Source organism: Eriocheir sinensis, chromosome 12, assembly GCF_024679095.1.
Source record: "Eriocheir sinensis breed Jianghai 21 chromosome 12, ASM2467909v1, whole genome shotgun sequence".
NCBI lineage: Eukaryota > Metazoa > Arthropoda > Malacostraca > Decapoda > Varunidae > Eriocheir > Eriocheir sinensis.
In genome coordinates, this window is record NC_066520.1 from 12,879,171 (window position 1) to 12,903,077 (window position 23,907).

The window sequence follows — 23,907 nt, forward strand, 5'->3', positions numbered from 1 at the left end:
TTCTGGATGACAGCTGTCACAAATCTGTTTTATTTTGTGGTAATGCTTTCTAAGAAGTCCGCCTCCCCCTCCACCACCCCAGCCCCCCTACCCCCAAGACAAGCCTGGGGAACTGTGGGGAACCGGGGTTTGGGGTGGGGGGAAGCCCAAATCACTGAAAAATGGGCTTCCAAAATTTCCCTAGAGAAATCCCTTAATTAAGGAAAATTCCTTGCATGTGGGGGGGTCCAGGGGGGGCGCAGCCCCCCTTGGTTAGTAGGGGGGTCGAGGGGGGCGAAGCCCCCTCGTTAGCAGGTCGTAAAGTTCGGTTGGAGTAGTTTAAATATGCTCCCCACAAAAAAAAAAATATTTTCCGGCGCATCATACATGTGGTGGGGTCCAGAAGGGGGCGCAGCCCCCTTTGGTTAGCAGGGGGGCGAGGGGGGCTGTTAGGTTATAAAGTTAGGACTTTCCTTACTTTCGAGACTTGGGAATTTTCTTTCATTTAGGGATTTTTCTAGGGAAATTTTGGAAGCCCATTTTTCAGTGATTTGGGCTTCCCCCACCCCAAACCCCGGTTCCCCACAGTTCCCCAGGCTTGTCTTGGGGGGTAGGGGGGACTGGGGTGGTGGAGGGGGAGAAGTAGTTGTTACCTAGTTTTACCACCCTCCCAGTCCTCCAGTGCCACAGTTGCCTGCCCTTCAGGAATGGTACGTTTTGCCTTTTACAGACGCAACGGTTCTATATGAGACTCCTCTCTATGGTTTGATTCAGGTTTTGTTGTTGATGTATTATTTGATTACTCCAAGACATTTCATGTTGGCCACTCTGCCTAACTGATAAATTACGATTCTTGTGTCAGCAGACCCTTGTTAAATTGGTTTTCTGACTTCCTGCAGACTTAAAAGGGTGTTGGTGTCTGGTGTTCATAGCTCCCCGAGGAAGGTGCATATAGTTGGGTCCCTCAAGGCTCGGTATTGGGTCACCTTTTCCATATTTATGCCAACCACTCGCTGTCATACATTAGAACTAAATGCAATTGTTTTGCGCCTCCATTGTTTATAGTGGTCAGCGTGCATGGCTACCATTCCACTGGTCTGGGTTCTATAAATCCCAGCCCGGGAAGTCGATGTGCAGCTCACCCAGCTGTTCATCTTACCTTTCAGGCTGGTCGGTAAATGGGTACTTTGGGAAACCTGGGGAAGGTTAACTGTGGCAATCCTTGATTTAACAGTGGCCCGTGTCCAGGGGTAACTGGTTGTTGCCCACCACAGGCTCAAGGGCCAAGATCGGAAATGAGCACCGCAGCCACACGCAGCTTTAGCGTAGGCACCCACCTTTACCTACACTACAGGATATGCTAACCCTATTGGGTCAAAATATGACTTCAAAATATGCAGTAACATATTCAGATTAGAAATAAAGAATACAGACACAATTAAGACTTTTTTATAGGTGTTGCACTGCTCCCTATAGCGCTGGTAGGCCTTCTTGAGACTCTTGAACGACCCCAACCCGTTAATGGCGCAGGCAAATTTTATTTGTAGTGGCTGCCGTGGTATTTGACTCTTGAATGATCAAAATGGCGGAAATGCATAACATGAAACTTTACTTACCTCTTATCTCTCCTCAGGAGAGCTCTATAGTCCTACACTCCTACTTGACAGCTCTACAGTATACTGGCAGTGTGACTTCTCGATATTCTCCAGCATTTCCCCAAGGTAAAGCCACTCATTGACCTTGGGTGTTCTTCAGCGCACTCCTCAAGAGTAGAAAGCAAATTGAACCGATTTAAGAATATTACAGTATGCCATATGCAATTGACGAATTCTACACATTTTTAAAAATATTAAGGACGAATAATCCATGCACATGATGACCCAAGCACGCATGCCTTGCGTAAGTGACACGTACCAGACGAGCCACATGCGCACGTATCAAGTCTACCGACAGGTAAAATCGCCCCCCCCCAAACGCTGGCTCTAAATTTGCGCTTCTGAGTGCGGGTGTGTGTGACGTCAGAGCGTGGGTAGGAGGAGAGGTTTCAGAGCTAACAGCGGCTCAGTCTCAGACTTGACCCCGTGACGTGTAGTGACTTGCAGGACATGCATGGGGAACTTCTCTACACACATATAGCATGTGACAAGAGGCAAAAAAAAAAAAAAAAAAAATTGTATACCAATTCTGTAGACAATGAAAATAAATAACCTGCTCGACACAGAAATAAATCAAGACAACGGGGACAGTCTCGTCTACACGGCTGTGCTGTGTAGACGTGCGTTGTCCTGTGCTCCGTCCGTGGATGCCCTGCCTTCCACGGAATAAACGGTGTCTAGAGGACATGGCTGACGAACATTCCTACTCGGCGGCTTCCGGGCAGTGTCCTGCCCCTGAGGAACGGCGCCTGTGGTCTGAAGAGACTGAAGAGATGGACGACTCTGCCGAACTTGACCCCCGCCTTTGTTCGGAGGACCACGTGGCCAGCGCTAGCAAGCGGCTCAAGCCGGATAATCCTGGCTGCCTCTCCCCCACTGCCTCTCCTGTTAAAGCTGCCACCGCACCCATGGAGGGTGTGCAGTCTGGTAGCTCTGAGACTGTCCTGGTCGACGGTGAGGTGCCCCTGGAGGACACGCACCCAGCCGCTCCCTCTGTTGCCCCGCGCCAACCCACCCGCCGCCGCCTAGACTTCCCCGCCGAGGCCGGGCTGACACCAGCTCAGCAATACACGTGGTTTGCATCTCTACTGAAGCAGCACGGTGAGTTGGAGCCGCTCTTCAAGGAGGGTAGGCTCCGACCTTATCTCACGGTCAGGGACGACGTCGCCTTCTACAAGCGGCTCCTCACTGAGGGGTTCCTCGACGTAGTTTTGGTCGAAAATGCAGCGGAGCGGCAGCACACTGTCATCATCCACAATGTGCCGCTCTACATGAATGCCAACCTCATTGAGACCCCAGACAACTTTCTGTGGTTAAAGCGCAGGTATGCGGGCACGGCCCCTCGCCCGCAGCTTCTTGGAGCGGTGGTTGGCCACGTCCCGACAGAGGTGCACCTCCTCGGGGTGGGTCGTAAGGCTGTGGAGCCCTACACGGCGGAGCCCGACATCTGTCGCCACTGTTGCCGGTGGGGCCATCAGGAGTGGCGCTGCAGATCGGCCCCTCGGTGCCGGTATTGTGCGGGCACGCACAAATCAGCTCTGTGCCTCCAGAAGATCCAGGCGGGCACACCCGTCCCCCGTAAGTGCTGCAACTGTGGTGGTGAGCATAACGCCCACTACCACTCCTGCCCGATGAAGCCTAAACCATCTCGGGTCGCGGCGCCTGACCACCACCCTCAGCAAGGCCGCCCTAGGCTTGTGTTCCGCCCTGCTCCTCTCCCTCAGTCCTCGGCCTGGGCCCGGGGGGCTCCCTCAACGTCCGAGTTTCCGCCCCTGCCGGGCTCGTCCGCCCCTGCTGCCCCAGCCTCACCCACTGCCACCCCTGTGCCTCGCCAGGCTCCTGCTCCGGCACCCCAGCCACAGCCTACCGTCCCCCCTGTGCCGGCTGCCAGTCCCCCCGCTGTCGATGGGTCGACCCCTGTCCTCCATCAGATCCTCGCTGCAGTCACCCAGCTGCAGGAGACGCTGGCTGCAACGATCTCCAGGGTGGCGGCCTTGGAGCAGCGAGTCTCCACGCCCCCGCCTGTGCGTGAGCTCTCCTCCATCCCGGCCCCTGCTCCAGCTTCAGCCCCGGCCCCGTGCCCTGCCCTGCCGTCTGCTGGTGAGGCCATGGACGCCGATAGTGGGGACAGTGTGGTTCCCCCTGCGGGCCAGATGCAGAACACCCCTGCAACCCCACCGGCTGTGGTGCCTGCAGCTGCCGAGGGAACGGCCGAACCTCGCCATGGCCAGACGGGTCCTTCACCTTCACCTGCTGATCCTCCACTGCAGTGGGAGGCCACACTCCAGGTGCTGCTGGCGCAGTTTGCTTCCCTGACTCAGCAGGTGGCTGAGCTCCATCATCGGATCACCCCACTCCTTGACCGGCAACCACCCCCTCCTGACCAGTGAGTGTGTCCGCCTCTTAACTTGAAATGTCAACAGGCTACATGCCCGCTTCACTGACCTTCACTCCTATGTCATCACTCATAGGCCAGATATCGTTGCTCTTCAGGAGGTTGGGCCACGGGTGTCGGACCTGAGGGGGTATGATTTATATGTCTTAGATGGCGCAGCAGGCAGTACCCGGGGGATGGCAACGTATGTCAGACAGGGGACGGCGATAGTTTTTGAGGACATGGGGATTAATGAGGGCATTGAATATATCACTGTTTCTTTACTCCATATGGGTGAAACCCTATTTTTTGTTAACACGTATGTTCATGCGGGGGCTTTAAATCTTGCTAACTTTCCTGATTATGTTCATGAGGAGCCGACTGTTCTTGTGGGGGATCTTAACTCTCGCCACCGAGATCTTGGTAGTCACCGCACCAATAATGTCAATGGTGTCCGCAGGAAGGCCTTCCTTGATGCCTCCGAGACGGCTGTCCTCACGGGGGATAATGTGCCCACATATGTTCAGGGGGGCAGGTTAGACTATGTCACTCTTTTTAACATGCCAGCTTTTACTGCCCAGACCCTTATTTCCAGGTGTTTGCTGAGTGACCACTTTGCCCTGGAGACGACCATCCCGATCCAGCCTGCCCCTGCTGTGTCCCGGAAGCGGTTGGCTGTCCCTGCTGCCGGATGCCGCGCCGTTGCCGAAGTCGGGCGTGGTACCATACTGTGAAGGGATCCTTTACCGACGCCGCCTCGCTGTACCACGGCCTGCTGGACACCGTCGAGAGTTTTGTTGCAGCTGGCAGGGTCCCTCCAAGGCCCGCCAAGCGCCGCCTGCAGACCTACGCCTCGGACCCGGCTGTCTCCAACTGTCAGCGGACCCTTGCCTCGTACCAGCGGCGCTGGCAGCAGGACCCCGCCGATCGGGCTGCCCGCGATGCCATGGTCGCTGTGGCGCGCCACCTCACTGAACTCAGACAAGAGGCCCGGTCACGACACTGGGTCGCCTTCCTTGCCAGCGTGCGCAAGACCCGCTTCCTGCGGGAGGTTTGGCACCATGTCAACAGGGTGAGAGGGAGGACCAAACGGCTGGTGAGTGACCCTGACCCTGCGGGCCGGGCCCAGGACCTGATGCGCCAGTGGCAGAGGGCCTCCTCCCTTGGTGGTCTCCCTGCACAACACCAGGCCGAACTTGCCCGCCACAGGGAGCGGCGGATGGCCCTCGTTCAGCACCACGTCACACTTCTGGATGACACATGTGTCCCCATTACCCACGATGAACTCCTTCTTGCCGTCAAACATGGCAAGTCGACAGCCCCGGGCCACGACGGGTTGACTTACGACATTCTTAATGCCTTACTCGTTGTGCAAGGTGACAACCCCCTGCTTGACCTGTTCAACATGTCGTTTGCCGCAGGTTGCCTCCCCCCTCGGTGGAAAGCTGCATTGATCGTTCCCATCCCCAAGGGTGATGGCACCTTTCGCCCTATCTCCCTGACGAGCTGTGTGTGTAAACTGTTAGAGCGGGTGATCTTGAACAGACTTCTCTATAAGCTGGGGGACCGGCTCTCCCCAAACTTACATGGGTTTATGAAGGGCCGTTCCACAAGTGACTGTTTTCTTAAGTGCCTTAGTACAGGTAACTCGCGATTTACGCGAGTTTGGTTTACGCGTTTTTTAAATAACGTGGGGTCCAAAATCCAAATAAATGTTTAATTTAGGCGTTTTTTTTCACTTATACGCGATATTTTATGGAGTGGCCACCAGATGTCTCACGCAACTGGACTCACACGGCCACACAAGCTGAACTCAGTTCTTCCCGCGCGCCACTTGAATAACAATACAGTACCTACGTTGCCACGCTACTCAACAATAGGGGTGGGCAGGTACCGATACCAGCAATACGGTACGGTACCGGTACAGACTGCTCGGTACCGGTATCAATACTAGCCAGCCCCTATAATGGTGTCCCTCATTTCTTCCTCACACGAGAGAGGCTGAGAATGAGTGCCTGAGTGGATATCTCGGTTCTGGCGACACGCGGCATGCAGCTGTTTGTTGTGTGGGTGTGGTTGTGTGGTTTGTAAACAATGCAAATGGCGGCTGGGCTGGGATTGTGTGAAATAACTCCTCGTACAAGACTCATGATGTACAGTTTCTGATATCATATTCACCCCATTATTCTCACTAATATTAATAATTAATAATGAAAACATAGACATTTTTTTCCAAAATGATTTTTTATGTAGCTTGTACTGCTCCTTAGTCATACAATCTTAAGCCACCTGTGACATCAAGACCAAGATCGTACAAATGGCACCCGACGGAAAAACGGGATAACAGCAAGGCATGGACGATCTTCCACCGATTTAGTCTTTGTATAGTAGTTATTAGATCGCCCTGTATTCTATGGTAACATATTATAGGACAGCTACGGACTATGAAGGATTATAAACAATAATAAAGGTAAGTTTGCCGTTGTTGTTGGATAAGACGAAAAACAGACCCTTAAAAACATCCCAAAGAAGAAAAACATTAAAAATTTGTACATTCAGCGTATAACGCGCAGGGCTAAACTTTCAGGCATTTTTTATGTGAAAAAATGCGCGCTATACGCCGAAAATTACGGTATTTATTTTTCGACAGAAACCTACCTCTTGTTTGATTTACATTGTTTTTGAATTACGCGACCTCTTCAAGAACGCAACACTCGCGTAAATCGAGAGTTACCTGTAATCCAGACGTGAATTGTCGCGCTTTTGTGGACTTAAAAGGGGCCTTGATAGGGCCAACAAGGATGTCATAATGGAGGAACTCACTCTGCAGGGTGTCCGTGGAAGACTCTTAAGCTGGATCAGGGACTATTTGTATGGTAAGAGGGCGCAAGTGGTCTTCCAGGGTGCTACCTCCACGGAGGAAGTGTTTGAGCTGGGCACACCGCAAGGGGGTGTCCTCAGCCCCATGCTTTTCAACATTTTAATGGACAAAATTGCTCGGTGGCCCTTTCCGGGCAATACTCAGGTCATTATCTATGCAGATGACATCCTTGTGCAATGCAGCAGTCCTGCTCTTCTCAGTTTAGCTTTGGAGCAGCTGTCAGCGCTGTGTGAACAAATGGGCCTTGTCATCAATGAAACTAAGACGAAATTTCAAGCCAGTGGGAGGAGAGTTTCTCACCTGCCCAGCGTTAATGGCACTCCTTTAGCTAGAGTTCCTACTTACAAGTACTTAGGCGCCCCTGTCAGCTTCCAGAAATCTGTGCAGAGCGTCACTCATGTTCAGGACATCTGCCTTCCTAGGTTAGCTCCTCTTAAGGTTTTGGCTAACAGGGGCCTTGGAGTCAGCATCCCTGTCCTCAGGATGTTTTACCTTTCTGTTGTCAGGTCCCTCATTGATTATGCTGCCCCTGTTTTGGTACAGTTTAGTGCGGCACAACTTCACCCCTTGGAACTTATTCAAAATGAGGCCATGCGCCTCATTCTGGGGTGCCCTAGAACTGCAAAACTTGAGGTCATGAGGGCAGAACTGAATCTGTCTCGTGTTGTGGACAGAATCTGGGAAATTACTTGTCGCACCGTCAGCCGCCTGCTTCGTGCTGGTGCAGTGCCCCTTCACCAGGCACTGGTAACTCTGCACCGTGACTCCAGGGCTCCTGTTACCTCCTACCTTAGGAAAATTTATCTCATGTTAGCAGAGACGGGTGTGTTAGAAGCGTGCTTAGGCCTAGTTTACTCCCCGGCCCAACCTGCCTGGCCTACCTATCGTGTCAGTGTAGACGTTGAACAACTACCTTTCCCTAAACGTGATTGGCTTCCCCATGTCCTCCAGGATCACTTCATGGTCAAACTGTCCAAGTACCCCCGTGTTCGGGCTATCCATGTGTACTGTGATGGCTCCGTAGATGGCAGCAGGTCGGGCTGTGGCGTGTTTATCCGGGATTACGCTTCCCCCACCCAGTACACTGACATTGAGGTTACCAGGCGGCTGCCGGGGTACCTGTCCTCGACCCGGGCTGAGCTGTATGCCATCCTTGAGGCTCTCCACACTGTAGCAGCTTTGCACGAAAATGTCTACTTGTTTGTCGATAGCCAGGCTGCATTGCATGAACTTGTGTCCTCCTCCCCTGCCGACTGATCTTGTAGCTAAGTGCCTGACTGCCGTCCGTGCCCTTGAGGCCGCAGGTGCCACGGTCCACTTCACCTGGGTGCCCTCTCATGTGGGCATCCAGCTCAATGAGAAGGCAGACTGCCTTGCTCGACGAGCCCTTCAGGATGACACAGTGGACCCTGGCACTGACTATACGCTTAGCTATGTTAAGAATAGACTTAGGCATTATTCATGTGATAGCATTGCTACCCAACTCGGACACTGCTGTGACAATGGCAGCGCCAGCAGCCTCCACTATGTTAGTGTCTCCCAGCGCTGTGTTTACCCCTATGGGCGACACAGTGCCCCTCAGGATGTGGTAGCAATGCGCCTTAGGCTAGGCTATAGGTACTACTGGGAGGTTAGTAACTCCCCTGGTGTCTGCTGCACGCTCTGTGCCAGGCCGAGGGGCCACACACTGCATCACTATGTCATGGAATGCCCTCTCATTGCTAAGTTTAAGCCACGGGACTGCCTTGACCTGCCCCAGACAATTTGTTGGTTCCTGAACCATGATGTCCTCCCTGCTATCCTCAAAGAACACCCTCAGTTTGCACCAAGGTGGTGATGCCGTGTGTGGCAGCCTGAACTACTGCCGTGCTATACAAGGCTGTGATCTCTGCACTATTTTACTTTAAGGACTAGTATTTACTCTATCTCTGTATTCATTCCCATCTAGTGCTTGGGCAATGTTCTCTGTCCCCACATTTTATTGTCTTATTGTCCAGGGGGAGGTACCGCCCCCTCCCTTGTTGTGCTTTCCTTCCTACCATTGTATCTTTTTAGTTTCATGGTGCTACCTACACATGTATTAATAGTTGTGTAATCACACTCTGTCCTGCCTGGGGGTTGGGATGGCATGTTCCTCCCTTCTCCCTTGTTGTTTACCTGCATCAATAAACTATCAATCAATCAATCAAGACAACGGGGAGCTCCGTTGAATGAAGAAGCTCACCCACGTCCAAGACCCAGACCTATACCACTCTGACGCCACGGGTATGGGCGGAGTTTACCTATACCACTCTTTGACGTCACGGGTATGGGCGGAGTTTAGTACCTTGCCTGCGCGAGGGAGGGGGGATGAGTTTACCTGTCGGTATCAAGAATACCCAGGATCAAAGGAGCCTGTGATCCTGAGAATATCCACCAGTCAATCAGCTGCCCACGGGCCACAACCCACTAATTAAAAGAGCGGGCTTTCCTTCTTAACACCAGCAGTCCCCTTCTTGCTCCTGCCTGAGGAACATTTGCAACATGGAGCTTCACAACCTCCTGACCACTGAAAATGTTGCGGCTGTAGTTATACTCACCCAGTTACAAACATTGATTATTTACCAAACCATAAATTACCTGGAATTGATTGATGCATTTGTGTAGATGCTGGCTCGATTCAAAAACATATTCACACCCAAATATAATAACCATTTTTTTACCTAACTATCCTGCCAAACCTTCCATACGCCCAAGAGCGTAATGCAGTACGTATCTTTAACGTTTTCTACTAGCCTCATTTTCATGTTGTACGTACACTGTGCAAAAATATAATTTGAGCTAGTCAAAAAAATATTGCACTTTGTTTCTTTTCGGTAGCCTCCACGAACTTTTACATGTTTGAGAAAACATCTCTAGAATCTAGATGCACCAAAATTCTTTTCCGAACGAGCTGCATCGCAATTTGGCTGTATTTGGGAACAAATTTGTGTGTGTGACGCGGCCTTGAGACTGCCACTACTGCTCATGTCGGGTGTATCTGTTACTACTGATCTCCTCCCTAGGCCTCCTACTAGTCTCACAGTCCCACTAGTATATCCACCTTCAGTCTCGAGCTCATTTGATTGGTGATCCTTCCAGAGGCTCAGGATGTTCCAGGACCCCCCCCCACAGATTCCTCTGGAGGTTAGATCCTAACCTGGTTCTACAAGAGGGTACCATATCTGCACCTCCCCCTGGCTGCCTCTAAAACACACCCACAAAAAAAAGGGCTACAAAACCCTCCTTCTTTGAGATACAGGGGTCCCCTAGGTTTTGCCCTGCACCATTCATGTGCTGCAGGTTCACCTATTGGGGATGTGGATGCATCAATGGGGTCTAGTTCATAGTTGGGCCCACAGCAAACTGGGTCAGGGCTCTAGAGAAACTGCAATAACACAGTGAAAATATCCCGTAATGAACACCACTCAGTGGTGTTCATTACGGGATATTTTCACTGTTATTGCAGTTTCTCTAATGTATAATACACCATATGTGCCAAAAGGGGTTGATTAAAAAAGTTTCCAACAGTCACGAGTGTGAACGGGGTCACCTTCATGTTCACAGTGCGGGGCTGGGGCTTCAGGTATAGGCCGTAGAAGTGGCCTCTGGTGCAGTGACCTTTTATCTCATCAGTGGCATAGTAGGTATGCTGCCCTGACTTCTACTCAGAAGGCTCGGGTTTGATCCCCGGCACTCACTGGTGTTCGTTACGGGGTCAGGGCTGCAATCAAGCATTGATTCCAGCCTCTACCCATGTTTTTCAGCTTGAGTTAAGTTTTAAGGAAAGGGGTTACAGTTCCTAACCCAACCAATTCAGATCAGGGATTGGATGAATTGCTTGGCATGATCAGGGAACCAACCTACAAGAGCATAAATCACCCACCATCCACAAGAGGAATGGTTCGGCAGTAATGAGGTGTCTCATGCGGTCAACCCTTGCTCTAACGAATCAGTTGGAGAAGGGGGTGAAGTTATATCCAAAAATCTGTTATAACCAAGGGATTCAACATAGAGGCATTACAGTGAAGTACAGTGGGAGGCAGCACACTTGGTGAGGCATGGGAGGATGCAAGCGGAGGCGTTTACAGTTGACTAGGCTGACTAGTCGCGCAGCACCCAGTCGGTTTTGTTTCCACCATTTCCGACTGACCGATGTGTACATGTTTGGCCACCAAACTGAACCCCTCATTTACCAAACTTGTTTGGTATATCCCGCTTATACCAGACTGGCCCCAAAAGTTCCTTCAAGACAAAATTTGTCATATCAAGGTCTGTAAGCTAAGGTTTACAGTATGTGTGGGTTTGCCAGATAACGGCTTAGATAAGTATTCAGTGTATCAGGACTGAGTTGTGTACCCTAAGCAGAATTAGGTGTTTGTTAAGGAAGATATTGTTGACAGAATATAAAATAATCGATGAGGATGACTTTGTGAAGTGAGTACAGAGCTTAATCAAGGGAGAGGGTCTTAAGGAGAGACCAATAGAGGCTCATGATAGAGCTGGCCACTTTGAGGGAAGTTCCTGTGAGGGGATAGGGAGTTGGAGGTATAGATAGATAGATACTAGAACATTCTTTGGAAGTCTCATCTATATTACTCAAACAGGGGACTTCTATATCACTCAAACAGATTAACAGTTTCTTCAGATTACTCAAACAGTTTAACAGTTTCTTCAGATTACTCAAACAGTTTAACAGTTTCTTCAGATTACTCAAACAGTTTAACAGTTTCTTCAGATTACTCAAATAGTTTAACAGTTTCTTCAGATCATGTGTGGAATGACTGGAATCATTAACCAGAAAGCTAACAATTTAGTAATGAATATAAATAAAGTTGCAGTTTAATTCAGATCTTTACTTAACATAGTTGAGTGTACATTACATCCTTCTAAATAAATACTGATATAATGAATATAAAGTCCATGATGTACATGAAAATGAATAATTTCTTAATACTTTTTAAATAACCTTCAAAATAATTCCATTTATTTTTTTCCACAGGAGAGTGAAGTGATGATGGTGACTCTGGCAGGATCTCCCTTCCTTTAATTGCCATCATCGTCTTGGTCATCAGAGTCATAGTAGCAGGTGTCCTGAGAGGTGCCTCGCTCGCTGCTTATCAAGTCAACTATGGTGTTCAGCAGCATGCCCTCCTTGCTGTTTCTATCCCAGCGGGTGATGCCAGGGTGACTGATTTTGTACTCAAGAAGGTGATCTAACTCATTTCTTAAACTCTGAAAATATTGAGTATAATTAGTCATTTTACATAGAAATGTTGAGCATGTATAGATATAACATGAAAAGATGTAGTGGATAAGTGGGTGTCAACTCACAGCCCATACAGTCTACTGAAGTGATTATGAGCCCCCTTGAGAGCTCTATATCCTAACAAAAGGCCTTTGGCTTACTACCCAGCACCGGAATCGAACCAACGTGTTGGTGTCCTTGCCTGCCTTGCCACCCAAGGGCTAATAAGGAAGGAGATAAGTCACCCATTTGCCTTCCTTCTTTGATACAGCTCGGTGGGGTTAGCTGAAAAGGCAAATGGGTGGCTTGCCTCCTTCCTTGTAGTCCCTCGGGTTCGATTCTGGTAATGGCTAGTAAACAACTTGTTATTAACTTAAAAGGCCTATTGTTAGGATAGAGAAGTCCTAAGGGGCCTCATTGTCACTTCTCTTACCCAACTGAGTGGTGCACAGAGGATATGGTTGATGTCATGAAGTTGTTTAAGTGCCTTGGCTAACAAGTCCATGTAATGTAGTTACCTACCAAGCAACTGTGGGTATTGATAAAAACAGCATTCTATCACTGCTCAACAAGCCAAGAACTCCAGTAAATCCTCTAGTAGGAAAATTTGGGGCATAGGGCTAGGGTTGTAAATTCCTGGGAATTTTGAACTGGAAAGAACAGGGAAACTTTCCAAGGGAATTTTCAGGAATTTTGGGGAACTTTGAAGAAAAAAAATACGTTTGCCTATGACACCTTTAGGATGATTGTTTTAGGCTGAGGTTATTGTTACCTTGTCAGACTTCAATTCTAGGGGGCTGTTGAAGAATGTCCCTTAGCCCGTTGGTGGTGCAGGTAGGATATTTTAAGTGACACCTATTGAGGCTCATGCCGCCCTCCAGTGCTCTCAGATGCACTCACAATCAGAGACAGAATTCATAGCAGCATGTGGGTATTCCGTTACTCAACGACAGCTTGAAATTGTATGTAAATACAATTTTTATTGCTTGAAAATGTTTAATTAATGGTTAGATTAACCAAAACTGGTATATTTATAACCAAAATACACGTGTGAAAAATGTGAAAATTCCCAAAATTCCCAGAAACTTTCCCAAACTTTGCAAGCCTACAAAGGGCCCTCTGCCAGTCCCATAACATAAGTCTGTTATTCAATTAAGTTAGTAGGGCCTCTACCCCAATCATGCCTATTTGAGAGGATTTACTATAGCTCTTGGCAGGTTGAGCAGTGATTGGATGCTGTTTTTACAATATATATATATATATATATATATATATATATATATATATATATATATATATATATATATATATATATATATATATATATATATATATATATATATATATATATATATATATATATATATATATATATACAGTAAAACCCCGATTATCCGAAAAACCAGATTATCCGAAATTGATCTGGATAATGCAATTATTATTTTTTTTTTTCTATACTAAAACGTTATAAAACATCAAAAATAAATAAAAGTAACTACATATGTACTATATTAACACATTTAAAATTGATAAGAACAGTTAAAATGAATATGCTTTCTAATAATGTATTGCGAAATAGCTTGTAACGAATAGATCAATGTATTAGACAAAAAACATTAAACAAACTCTCAACAACACCACGTCCGCACCTTCGCCCCAGCAAGGACGTAGGTGCGGCGAACGAACAAACTACTGCACGACTACTCTCACACCGTACTCTCAAGACAACGACACAAACACGACTCCCCTCTCCACTCCATGCCACATTCCCCTTCCAACATACGAGTTGCGCGATAATATGAGTCATCATACTGTGTCTCCACCTGCACGATGCATCAAGGTCACACTTGCAAGCTTGCACAACCATTCACAATTCAGATCTGCAACGCTCACAAGTATCAACATACACTGGTCCAGACAAGGAGACACACAGACAAACATACAATAAAACATTTACATCACATGTTTTAAGCGTACTACTTTGTTTAGTGTAGCGTGTGTATGTTTGGTTTCATTGTTTACATCGTCAGTCGGCGGCAGTCGCAACGCCACAATGCCGACAATCAAACTGGCGGCGATCAAAATGGCGGCCATAAATCCGGATTATCCGAAAAATCGGCTTCCCCCCCTTCCATTTCGGATAATCGGGGTTTTACTGTATATATATATATATATATATATATATATATATATATATATATATATATATATATATATATATATATATATATATATATATATTTTTTTTTTTTTTTACGTCGCTGCCTGTTGCGCCGGTAGGCATCTTCCTGGTGGGGGCCTGATGGTCGGCCCAAGGCTTCTTCCAGGTGGGGCCTGATGGTCGGCCCAGCCCGTTCTGGCGCAGGCGAGTGTTTATAGTAGCGCCATCTTGCATTGGCTCATGCTGCCCCCCGGAACTCGTTCTTGATTCGCTTGGACGGCTTCCTCTAGAGTCCGGGTTGATGGGTGGTCTTTAGGACAGCATGTGGGTAGTTTTAAGCCACTCGGCGGTTACTGGAAAATCCGAGTGGTAGCGTGGGGATTCGAACCCGCGTCGTCCATCACGCGGTGAATATGGGCCCAGTACGCTACCAGTTCGGCTTGGTGAGTCACTACACAACATTAGCCAAGCCACTTTGTGAACAACTGCATGATGTCAACCATATCTAAACTCAAGAGAAAAATACCCCTCTCCCATCAACACTGGACTCGTTCATAAGCTCTACTGTAGTAAGTTTCATAGTTGCTTTCCCTTAGGAACTTCCTCCTTTCCCAAACAGTTTTCCTCATGGGATGACCCCAAACAAGGTTTCTTGAATCCACTCCATCATTTAGTGTTTTTGCTTACACACTTTCACTTCACACGTTTGCCTCATCCTCAACCTATATTGTCCCCCTTCACTCAGCTCATACACACACATTCTCTGTCAATCTTTCAAAGTCTATCCTCTCTCTCGCCATTTTAAAGATCCTACAAGTGCTCCCCAAACATCTCCATCGACACCACACCAGTCATGCAGATCCACAGTTTATAGGGTGATATATAATATTTAGGGCAATTTCCCACAGTTGTTGCTCACTGCTTTCATATAATCATTATTTGGAGTGTGGTGTAGTGTCTGCTCATATCTAGCAAACACCTGACTACAGACATTCTGAATAGGAGTAAACATGGCAATACACCTAAGTCAATGATTATTTGCCATCCAGTTCACCTAAATATTATCCCTCACCTGCTATCAAATGTGGATCTGCATGTGGCAGGGATGGAAAGAACAAGAAAGAAGTTCTTAAAATGGTCTGGTTAGTTGGAGAGGAAAGACTTTGAAAGAAAGGTCTCTCTCTCTCTCTTTAAAAAAAAAGAAACTGACGATCTGTAGTACACAACATATTTGTTTTTGCCGACAACACTTTATGCAATCATTCGTAACGAGAAGCATATGTTTCACTGTTCACTTTTCAGGGCTTAAAATGTCACTTTTTTTCTTGTGCATTATTTCAAAAGCCCTTTACACTTGTTCACTGTGTATTTAGCATCATTAGTGCTGTGGGGCATGTTCTTCGCCACCTGTGAGCAACCACTTTTACCTGCTGGGTGGACATTTCCCTCACTGTTGGCCCTGCTGCAGTGAACGTGTTCCACAGGCAGGACATCCTGGAGGTGAAGGTCCTCTGGTGCTGGCTGGCGCGTGACCTTGGCACCCCAACCTGCTCGTGGCTGGAGAGTACCGTTCTCGTATCTCTCACAGCCTCTCGCGGGGGGAGCCTCAGCCTCACCAGGTGTGGTACTCCTTGTACCTGGGCCTTGTTGAACACCACCAGTTCTTTGCGAACGTCGGCTTAACCACATACGAATCAACTCAAATATCATTAAAAGTCGAAAACCGTAATCACCGTAATGACGCTCCTAACATCCCGGTCGTGCCCTCTACCCCCACCAATCTCGCACTTTTCAGACCTCAGCCAGTAGACCAGAGCACAATCATCTTAACTGTAAAACAGCTTCAAAATACTAAATCGTTTGGTTGTGATAACATTTCCCTAAGGTTTATCAAAGACTCACTTATAGTTATCATCTTCTACCTCACAACCATCATAAATACCTCAATTGTCACAGGCATTTTTCCTGCCTCCTGGAAAAACGCTGTTGTCACCCCACTATATAACAATGGAAACCCAGACAAAATAGGAAATTATCATCCCATCTCTCTACTTCCAATTTTTTCAAAAATATTAGAAAAAGTAGTTGCCAATCAATTAATGTCATTCTTGGAAAGTAACAACTTCTCTCTCCAACCCAACACGGCTTTGGACCTAAACTCTCTACAGAGACAGCGCTGCAAGTCATCACCAATAAAATTTATGATAATATAGATAACAAACAAATATCACTTTTAACACTCTGCGACCTTTCTAAAGCATTCGACAGTGTCAGCCACACTATCTTACTCCGAAAACTTCAACAGATTAATGTTGACACCTACTGGTTTGACAATTACCTCGCTGACAGGTCACAGTCAGTCCGCATTAAAGACATAGTCTCATCCAAGAAATCAGTAGCCTTTGGAGTCCCCCAAGGTTCAATACTAGGCCCAACATTATTCAATATCCATGTAAATGACATATCTACCTATATCAATAACTGCCTTCTAGTACAATACGCCGACGACACACAGTTCCTCCACAGCGGTAATATCAACGAAATAAATACTTTAATTAATAAAACTGAGATCACTTTGAAACAAATAAGAACCTATTTTCTACAGAACGGCCTTCAGCTAAACATCAATAAGACACAAGGTATCTTCCTAGGCACACGCCAACTCCTGGCACACATACCTAATAACACCACCATCAGATGTGCCGATGGTGTTATACAACCCCTCTTCCATGTTAATAACCTTGGCTTACATCTGGATTCACACATGACCTTCGACAGACACATAAATGAAATGACTAGGGAAACAATGGGAACCTTAAATTTCATTAACAGACACAAAGATCTTTTCAATAAAGAAACACGCATAATGGTTACACAGACTTTGGTATTAAGCATCATAAAATACGGCATCACAACATGGGGGATAACAAACTCAACTTTAATAAACAAAGTGCAGAAACAACAAAACTTCGCAATAAAAGTAGCAGATGGGAAAGCAAGGAAATACGATCATGTCACTCCATTATTTAAAGATTTATAATGGCTCAAAATCAAAGACCTAATCACCTTTAACCTCATAAAAAAAAGTGTTTAAGCAGAAAATAAAAGATTACCCAGACCACATCCTCTCTCTCCCAACTGTTAACTATATGACAGACTCAACAAAACAATCTGTACATCCCGAGAACCAACACCGACACAGGTGCAAGATCCTTTCATGTATTAGGTCCTAAATTATGGAACCAACTACCAAATGAAATAAAAGACTCATAATCTGACCACATTAAAATCAAATCTTAAAAAGAAGCTGTTGACCTCTGTATGAATGTATTGTCTACTCCACTGCCTTATGTATATTCTATCATGTATATTTAGATGTATAATCCACCATGTATATTTATATGTATAATCTACCATGTCTATGTAGATGTTTAGAATAACCACTTTTTAGTGGAAATAAAGTTCATCATCATAATGCCTCCCCAGCCACATAAAGACTTACCTGCACAAGCTGGGCTACATGGCTGGAGCTGCGGACACGAACAAAGCCGTCCACATTGATCACACTTTCTTTGTGGTTGTAGTTCAGCTTTTCCCCAAAGAAGAGAAGTGGATAGTTTGGAACCATTGAACTATCATGGATGAACACCTGCAATGATTTTGGTTATTTTAGAAACCTAAACTGTGAATTGAACTGTGAATTAATTCAATGTAAATATCAAAGCATAGTTAAGTCCTTTCATTCCTATATCCCCTCTTTCAATATTCAACCACAGTTTTCCTATTTTACTTTGGGGTTGTAGTCTTCTATGCAGTATCAGCTTAACTCATAAATAATTTCTTTGTCAGCTCATTCCTTCCTGTTTTCTTCAAATGGCCAAAATACACTTAAATGCTGCCACAATTCTACAATATGTTCCCCCTCCCTTACTAAACCTGTCAAATTTCTTGTGAACACCACTGTTCTCACCATCATCATCCTTGACACCAAAAGCACCTCTCAAATAATGTATTATGTGATGACTTTTGTTCTTAATAAGTTGATTGAAGAGCACATGATATGAATGTTGTTGTATTAACATGTCCCTTTCTTCACTTTCCTATTAAATACTTTTATGTTTAGGGCAATGATTAATATAATGTGCTACTTTACTTAGTATTACAATGTCTTCCTACTAAATTATGTATTATCATAGACTTCACAACTAGTTGACGGGAAATCTCTTCAGTCTTTTGTTATGGCGACTTTCACTGCATAACTCAAACACACTCTGCGTTCTCATTTAAGTGGAAACAGGACGAAATCTTCAAGTTTTAGTGCATACAAGCAGGCAGGAGTGTCTCTAGAGTGATTTGGTCGAGGATTCAAGGTAACTTATATAAAATAGCACCATGCGTGCACTTTGAAAACGTTGTGTAAAAAATGGCAAATTTGCGTAACTTTAGGTTGAAATCTTTACGTAAAATGAATGATAACTGTAGGATAGTGAAGTCCACAGTTTTACGTATTAGGAAACAAGAAATGTACGTTTAGTTAGTGCCTACATGGCAACTCAGCTCAGTTCGCGCTGCCTAACTCGCCTTAGGCACGCAGTCAGCTGGGCACTTCCTCTGTAAAGGATTATCGCTGTCCTGCCTCTGTTTATTCTCAAAGTAAAGGACCTACAGTTATTCATCGTCTCTGTACCCTTCCCCACAACTGCAAGGATCCAGAGGACGATACAAGAAGACACAGAAGGCAGTGGATCGAGTGGAAGTGACGGAGGAGACACAAGATATGAGGACGCCGTGGAGTAAACTGTGGAGGAGCCCGCCATCAGTGCAGTGACTCAGTGTTGTGTGCAGTGCAGTGGTGTGTTCAGTGCAGTGTGGTAGTGAGGGGCTGTTCACTACGCCCCCAGTATGTGTGCATGGGGAAGGCCAACTCTGACCCGACTGAGCACTGCGCCAACTACTGGACGGCGTGCAGAACTTCATGGTGAGCAACAGGTTGGCCCAGCGCCTGCATTTGCTGAAGCTCGTCGGGTTCTTCCCGGGACGTGCAGGCCGACCTGGACCGGGCCAAGGCAGAGGAGAAGGAGGACGACGAGGTGATCTTGGCCCAGCTTGCCAGGGAGCTGGCCGACGACCAGCCGGACTCCGCCGACGGGATGTGTTGCCTCGGCCGGTGTCGGGCAACTAGCTACCTGGCCAGGAAGGTCCAGGCCAACTCCTCTGTGGTGCCCAGCAGGAGGAGATGAAGATTACCGTGGAGCTTGAGAGGGCGACCGCCCTCTGTGATGTTCGACGCCTGGTCGAGCTGGTCGACAGGAGAGCTGGAGACGCCATCTCTCCCAATGGCCCACATGGCGTCCTTCGATATGTCAGGGACTCCCTGATGTGCAGGGAGGACAAGAAGGCGCAGGTTGAGGTTCCTCTCCTTGCCATGCGCCACAGGGACGGGTTCAGGCACCTCCTGGAGTTCCTGGCGGCCTCAGACCCGACCTTGCAGGGGTACAGGTGCCAGGAGGGCACAACCTGGCCAACACCATCTTGCCGCACATCAGCAGGTCCCTCTTCAACTGTTTCGTGCCTAATTTCTCCAAGGACGTGACCTCAGAAGCGAGGAAGAACAAGGCCTTGAAGCAGCCGACCGTCAGGAAGAGGAGCAGTATCGAGGAGGGCAGGAAGGAGGCGAGGAACAGGGACGTGTACAAGTCCAGGAAACTGACCGGGGCCCACAAGTCATAGGCCAAAAGGCTAAAGTGATTGTTCAGGGACGAGGGCCAGATAGCCGCAATAGTGACATCGAATTCAACCAAAATAAGTTGTGATTGTATATAGAAAAATAAATATTTTGCTTTTGTTGAGTAAAATTAAGATGTTTCTGCATGCTTTCCTCAAGTATTAAGTTTCTAATGTGAAAATTAAGTGATTTATTAGATGTTAAAACTTACGTAAAAATTGCACTAAATAAAAAAAATAAGTAGCTATTTAAAACTTATAAGATATGCTAAATATTGCTATTGATTCTGAAAATATAAGTGATTATCTCTGCATTTGGTGATGTTTGTGCATCTAGCGTAAAATCTGAGGATTTTATAGCCTTTTTAAGTTTTGTTATACTTATATAAAAAACAATTAATCGGGATTTTATTAGGGAACGACTTTGAATTTTTTGATACCGCTGCTCATGGAGACTCATATATGCCTAAGGGAGGTGCCTGTTTTAGTTTCAGGTCGCTAGCTGCTTTGGTTTTGAAAATATTTAAATTTTAAATTTTTGAAAATCGGCCCCCTGCGAATCGGCCCCGCGCCCCGTTTCCCGTCAAGAGATTGTGAAGTCTATGGTATTATGTAAATTACAAAGTTCTAGTGCTTAAATACAGACCTTGGTAGACTTTATCTTCTCCCTGTACATGAGCCATGGGTAATCAAATTCCCTCTCCTGCTCATTGACTGACTTGGGATGGAGAACAACACTTCGCTCCTGCGCTGTTCGAATCCTGAGTGGTTTGTTTGGTTTTGGCTTACCCTTATGGGGCAAAATCCTGGCAACATTGGGGTAAAGGCCTGCAGTGATGATGGCTCGTACCAGTGCAGTGTTTTCAGAGTTTCTATTGACCTCAGCTGAAAAAGTCAAACATAAATAAACATATCCATAAGAAATAAAGGAGAATGAATGAGTAATATTAATGAGAAGAATATGCAAGAATGGAAGATACTGTGGGTGAGAACATAATATATATAATCAGTGAAAACTGGAGTATATATTTGAGTGTGTCCTTGTGATACAAAGCCAAATTGTCCAGCACCTCCCTTTAAAACTTATCTATAATCTGATGACCCTATCAAATATCTGTGGCTAAAATATCAGTGTAAATGTACACATCTTTATCAATAAAGCCATTCAAAGGTCATAGAAAATAGGTTGTTTGAAGAGTCCTAAATCATTTATGAAATATTTGATCAGAAATGTATGAAATCTAAGCCCTCTTCTCCCTCTGTGGTGATTGGGTTAGCATGCCTAGCTATGAATCCATGGAACTGGGTTTGAATCCCACCCCAGGTAGTTGACGTTTAGTGGTAACCCAGATGTCACATTTGCCCCGTGTCCTGGTAATGTTTTTTTCCCACCACAGGCTCAAGGGTCAATGTGACATAAACACCAAGGCCATGTGCAGCTATAGCACATGCCCCTAACTTTACCTTTGCCCTCCTCACTAAGTTTAGATTTTAAAAGGAAATATGCAGGAACTGGTTAACAAGTAGGGCAATGTGTGAATAGATCAAATTCAGCAGGAAAGTAGTTCATGCAAATATACTGGAAAGTCAAAAGATGGTTAAATAGATATATGGATGGAGAAGAGTGATGGTGATTGAGTGGTTTTCATGAGCTGTCACATGTAGGTTAATTGACCTCATATAGTCTTCTTATATCTCTGTACTCTAGTATATACTTTCATGTGAGGAACTGTACTTGTACAACTTTAAGGATAACTTTAAGGATATACTCAATTGGTTGTTTCCTCTTCAATTATCTTTTCTTTTCTTGGTACTCAAGATAAAATGTGTGTATGACTCTTTTCCCCATATCTCAAACTATTAATTCTACACTGGTCAAAATGTATAACAGCCTCACCTCCATTGGGGTTAGTTGTGTTGACAAACTTATTGTCATACAGGTGACCCATAAACTGCCTCCTCATGTTCCTGAAGCAAAAGGAAAGTTAGTGAGTAGCTTCTTACAGAACAGCAGTTCATATGGTAGGAAACAAGATACAAGTGTGTTAATAAAATCAATCTTTACCAAGAAGAGATGGTCCTACAAAAAAAAAAAAATAAATAAATAAATAAATAAATAAATAAATCACCTAACGAAAGACTTGGGAATTATTTCCCCAAGTTGAGGGATGGCCTGTGGTATTATCCCACAATTTTTCCCCTCCTCATTGCCATAACTATTTTTCACAATGACTTTAATGCATTTATGGGTGTTATTATAGACAGGCTTCATGCATAAGCATTTAAACCTTCATGAGAGATTTTCAATAAGTGTACTGAACATAAATCATTTAAAAATAATGGTCTGATAACAGCAATATCAAGCAGTAACCTACTTCAGCTGGTTTAATATTGAACCAGACAGGAAATTGTCCCAGCAATAATTCCTTTCATCACGGTGCTGGCATGCCTGCTCCCATCCTTCAAACACCTTCACCAGAAGCAGGTGGTCACTTCGCATACTCTTGCACAATTTCCGTTTGATTTCATCCACTTGACGCTCTTTGCCCTGAAGAAGAAAATATTAATGAAGAGTAAACAAAATTTACAGGTTGATCATAGATATATCATTTTACATCAAACACTTGAGCTCTTCATCAGAATGTAGTCAGGCTAGAAGGCAGGTTTTCCTCTCTATCAAATTCGTGTTTATGCACAGTTTCGTCAGACATACCCTTAGCAAAATGACCCACTTAGTAGAGCCCATGCAATGACATAATAATCTTTTTGCATAGTATAATAGATGGAATTGGTTCATGATAGATAGCAATAGGAATCTCTTGTGTGGTTGGTCATATCTAACATCATTGCATATCTAAAAATCCCTCATGAACACAAATTTAACTACTGTGGTATCCATAGAAATACTCAAGGGACCAACTACCATAACATAACTAGACACCTCAGCCCCTCTCATGTCAGACTTCCTGTGGGGCCTGAGTGTAAGGGGGGGCCTTCCTTTTACATTGTCAGTTGATTTATCAAACATTTAAGGCAATACCTTCCCTAAATCCTAGTCATATACAAATCAGACAAGTTCCTCCAAATCAATTGGATTTATTAATCATAAATCACGGGTTAAGGGTTTAGGTATTCAGGTTCAGGGGGCACATATGACACACGAGTATATGGACCCACCTGCTTTTGCCTGACACAACCCTTCACACTATCAGGGCATTTTAAATTTTATGTATTTACATCTTTATTAAATACCACAGTTGGCACTCAAAACACCATATTAACTGAGTGACTGATTTGGAAAATTATAATGAGGAATGTGCAACTGTTACTAAAACTGTCATAAATACATAGCCTGTAACACTCTATAAAGGAGTAGACACTGGGACTCACCAGATAAATACTGTCTGCACACACTAAAAAATGGTGATATAGTAAAAGATCATACAAATTTTACTCACCAAGGGAGTCACAAAAGGATCCTTGAAGGACAGAGAAGCAGCCACAGTGAGGACTGGAGAAATGCAGGAAAAGATGGCACCCATGAGCAGCATGCGGCCAGTGAGAGGGTCCACAGGCAAACGTGCAACATGAAAGCCAAGTGGGGTCAAGTTCTCATCTCTGTCCAGTGCATTGATGGCTTGCAGCATCTGGAAAAGAGTGAATAAAAACATTAAAACAAGTTACTCAAATTAATATCAATAACTTTATTTATATTCATTATTCGCTTTAATGGCATATAAGCTTACAATCCAAATTTTATAAAGTCGTCTTCAATCACCATCCACCTCCTCTTTGTCATCATCTATGACCCCATTCCCCACTCAGAAAATGAAAGTGAAAATGGCCATGTTACTGCTTTCTGGGCAA

At 45.6% G+C, this 23,907-nt stretch overlaps 2 protein-coding genes across 3 annotated transcripts in view; one reads left to right on the top strand and one right to left on the bottom strand.

Moving 5' to 3' along the window:
* Nucleotides 1-575: 575 nt before the first annotated feature.
* On the top strand, nt 576-10,257 carry LOC126997263 (uncharacterized). Its single transcript, XM_050858259.1, has 4 exons — nt 576-4,020; nt 4,604-4,725; nt 4,812-5,429; nt 10,211-10,257. Exons 1-4 carry the CDS (start codon nt 2,282-2,284, stop codon nt 10,255-10,257), a joined length of 2,526 nt encoding a protein of 841 aa, XP_050714216.1. The 5' UTR covers nt 576-2,281.
* Nucleotides 10,258-11,748: 1,491 nt separating this feature from the next.
* Nucleotides 11,749-23,907, bottom strand: part of LOC126997418 (ATP-dependent DNA/RNA helicase DHX36-like) — a 40,471-nt gene continuing 28,312 nt past the window's right edge. For both annotated transcript variants that reach the window (XM_050858501.1, XM_050858500.1), the window contains exons 17-22: nt 23,499-23,687; nt 22,416-22,588; nt 21,938-22,008; nt 20,687-20,925; nt 17,819-17,965; nt 11,749-12,142 (exon numbers count right to left, since the gene is read on the bottom strand). In XM_050858501.1, the coding sequence (XP_050714458.1) occupies nt 11,954-12,142; nt 17,819-17,965; nt 20,687-20,925; nt 21,938-22,008; nt 22,416-22,588; nt 23,499-23,687 (1,008 nt within the window). In that variant the 3' untranslated portion in view covers nt 11,749-11,953. The remainder of the gene's footprint in view (nt 12,143-17,818; nt 17,966-20,686; nt 20,926-21,937; nt 22,009-22,415; nt 22,589-23,498; nt 23,688-23,907) is intronic.

Coding starts and splice junctions, on each gene's coding strand:
- LOC126997263 (XM_050858259.1), top strand. CDS start 2,282: ATGCCCTGCCTTCCACGGAATAAACGGTGTCTAGAGGACATGGCTGAC. Junction 4,021..4,603: donor CAACCACCCCCTCCTGACCA/GTGAGTGTGTCC, acceptor CCTTATTTCCAG/GTGTTTGCTGAGTGACCACT. Junction 4,726..4,811: donor CGCCGTTGCCGAAGTCGGGC/GTGGTACCATAC, acceptor GTTTTGTTGCAG/CTGGCAGGGTCCCTCCAAGG.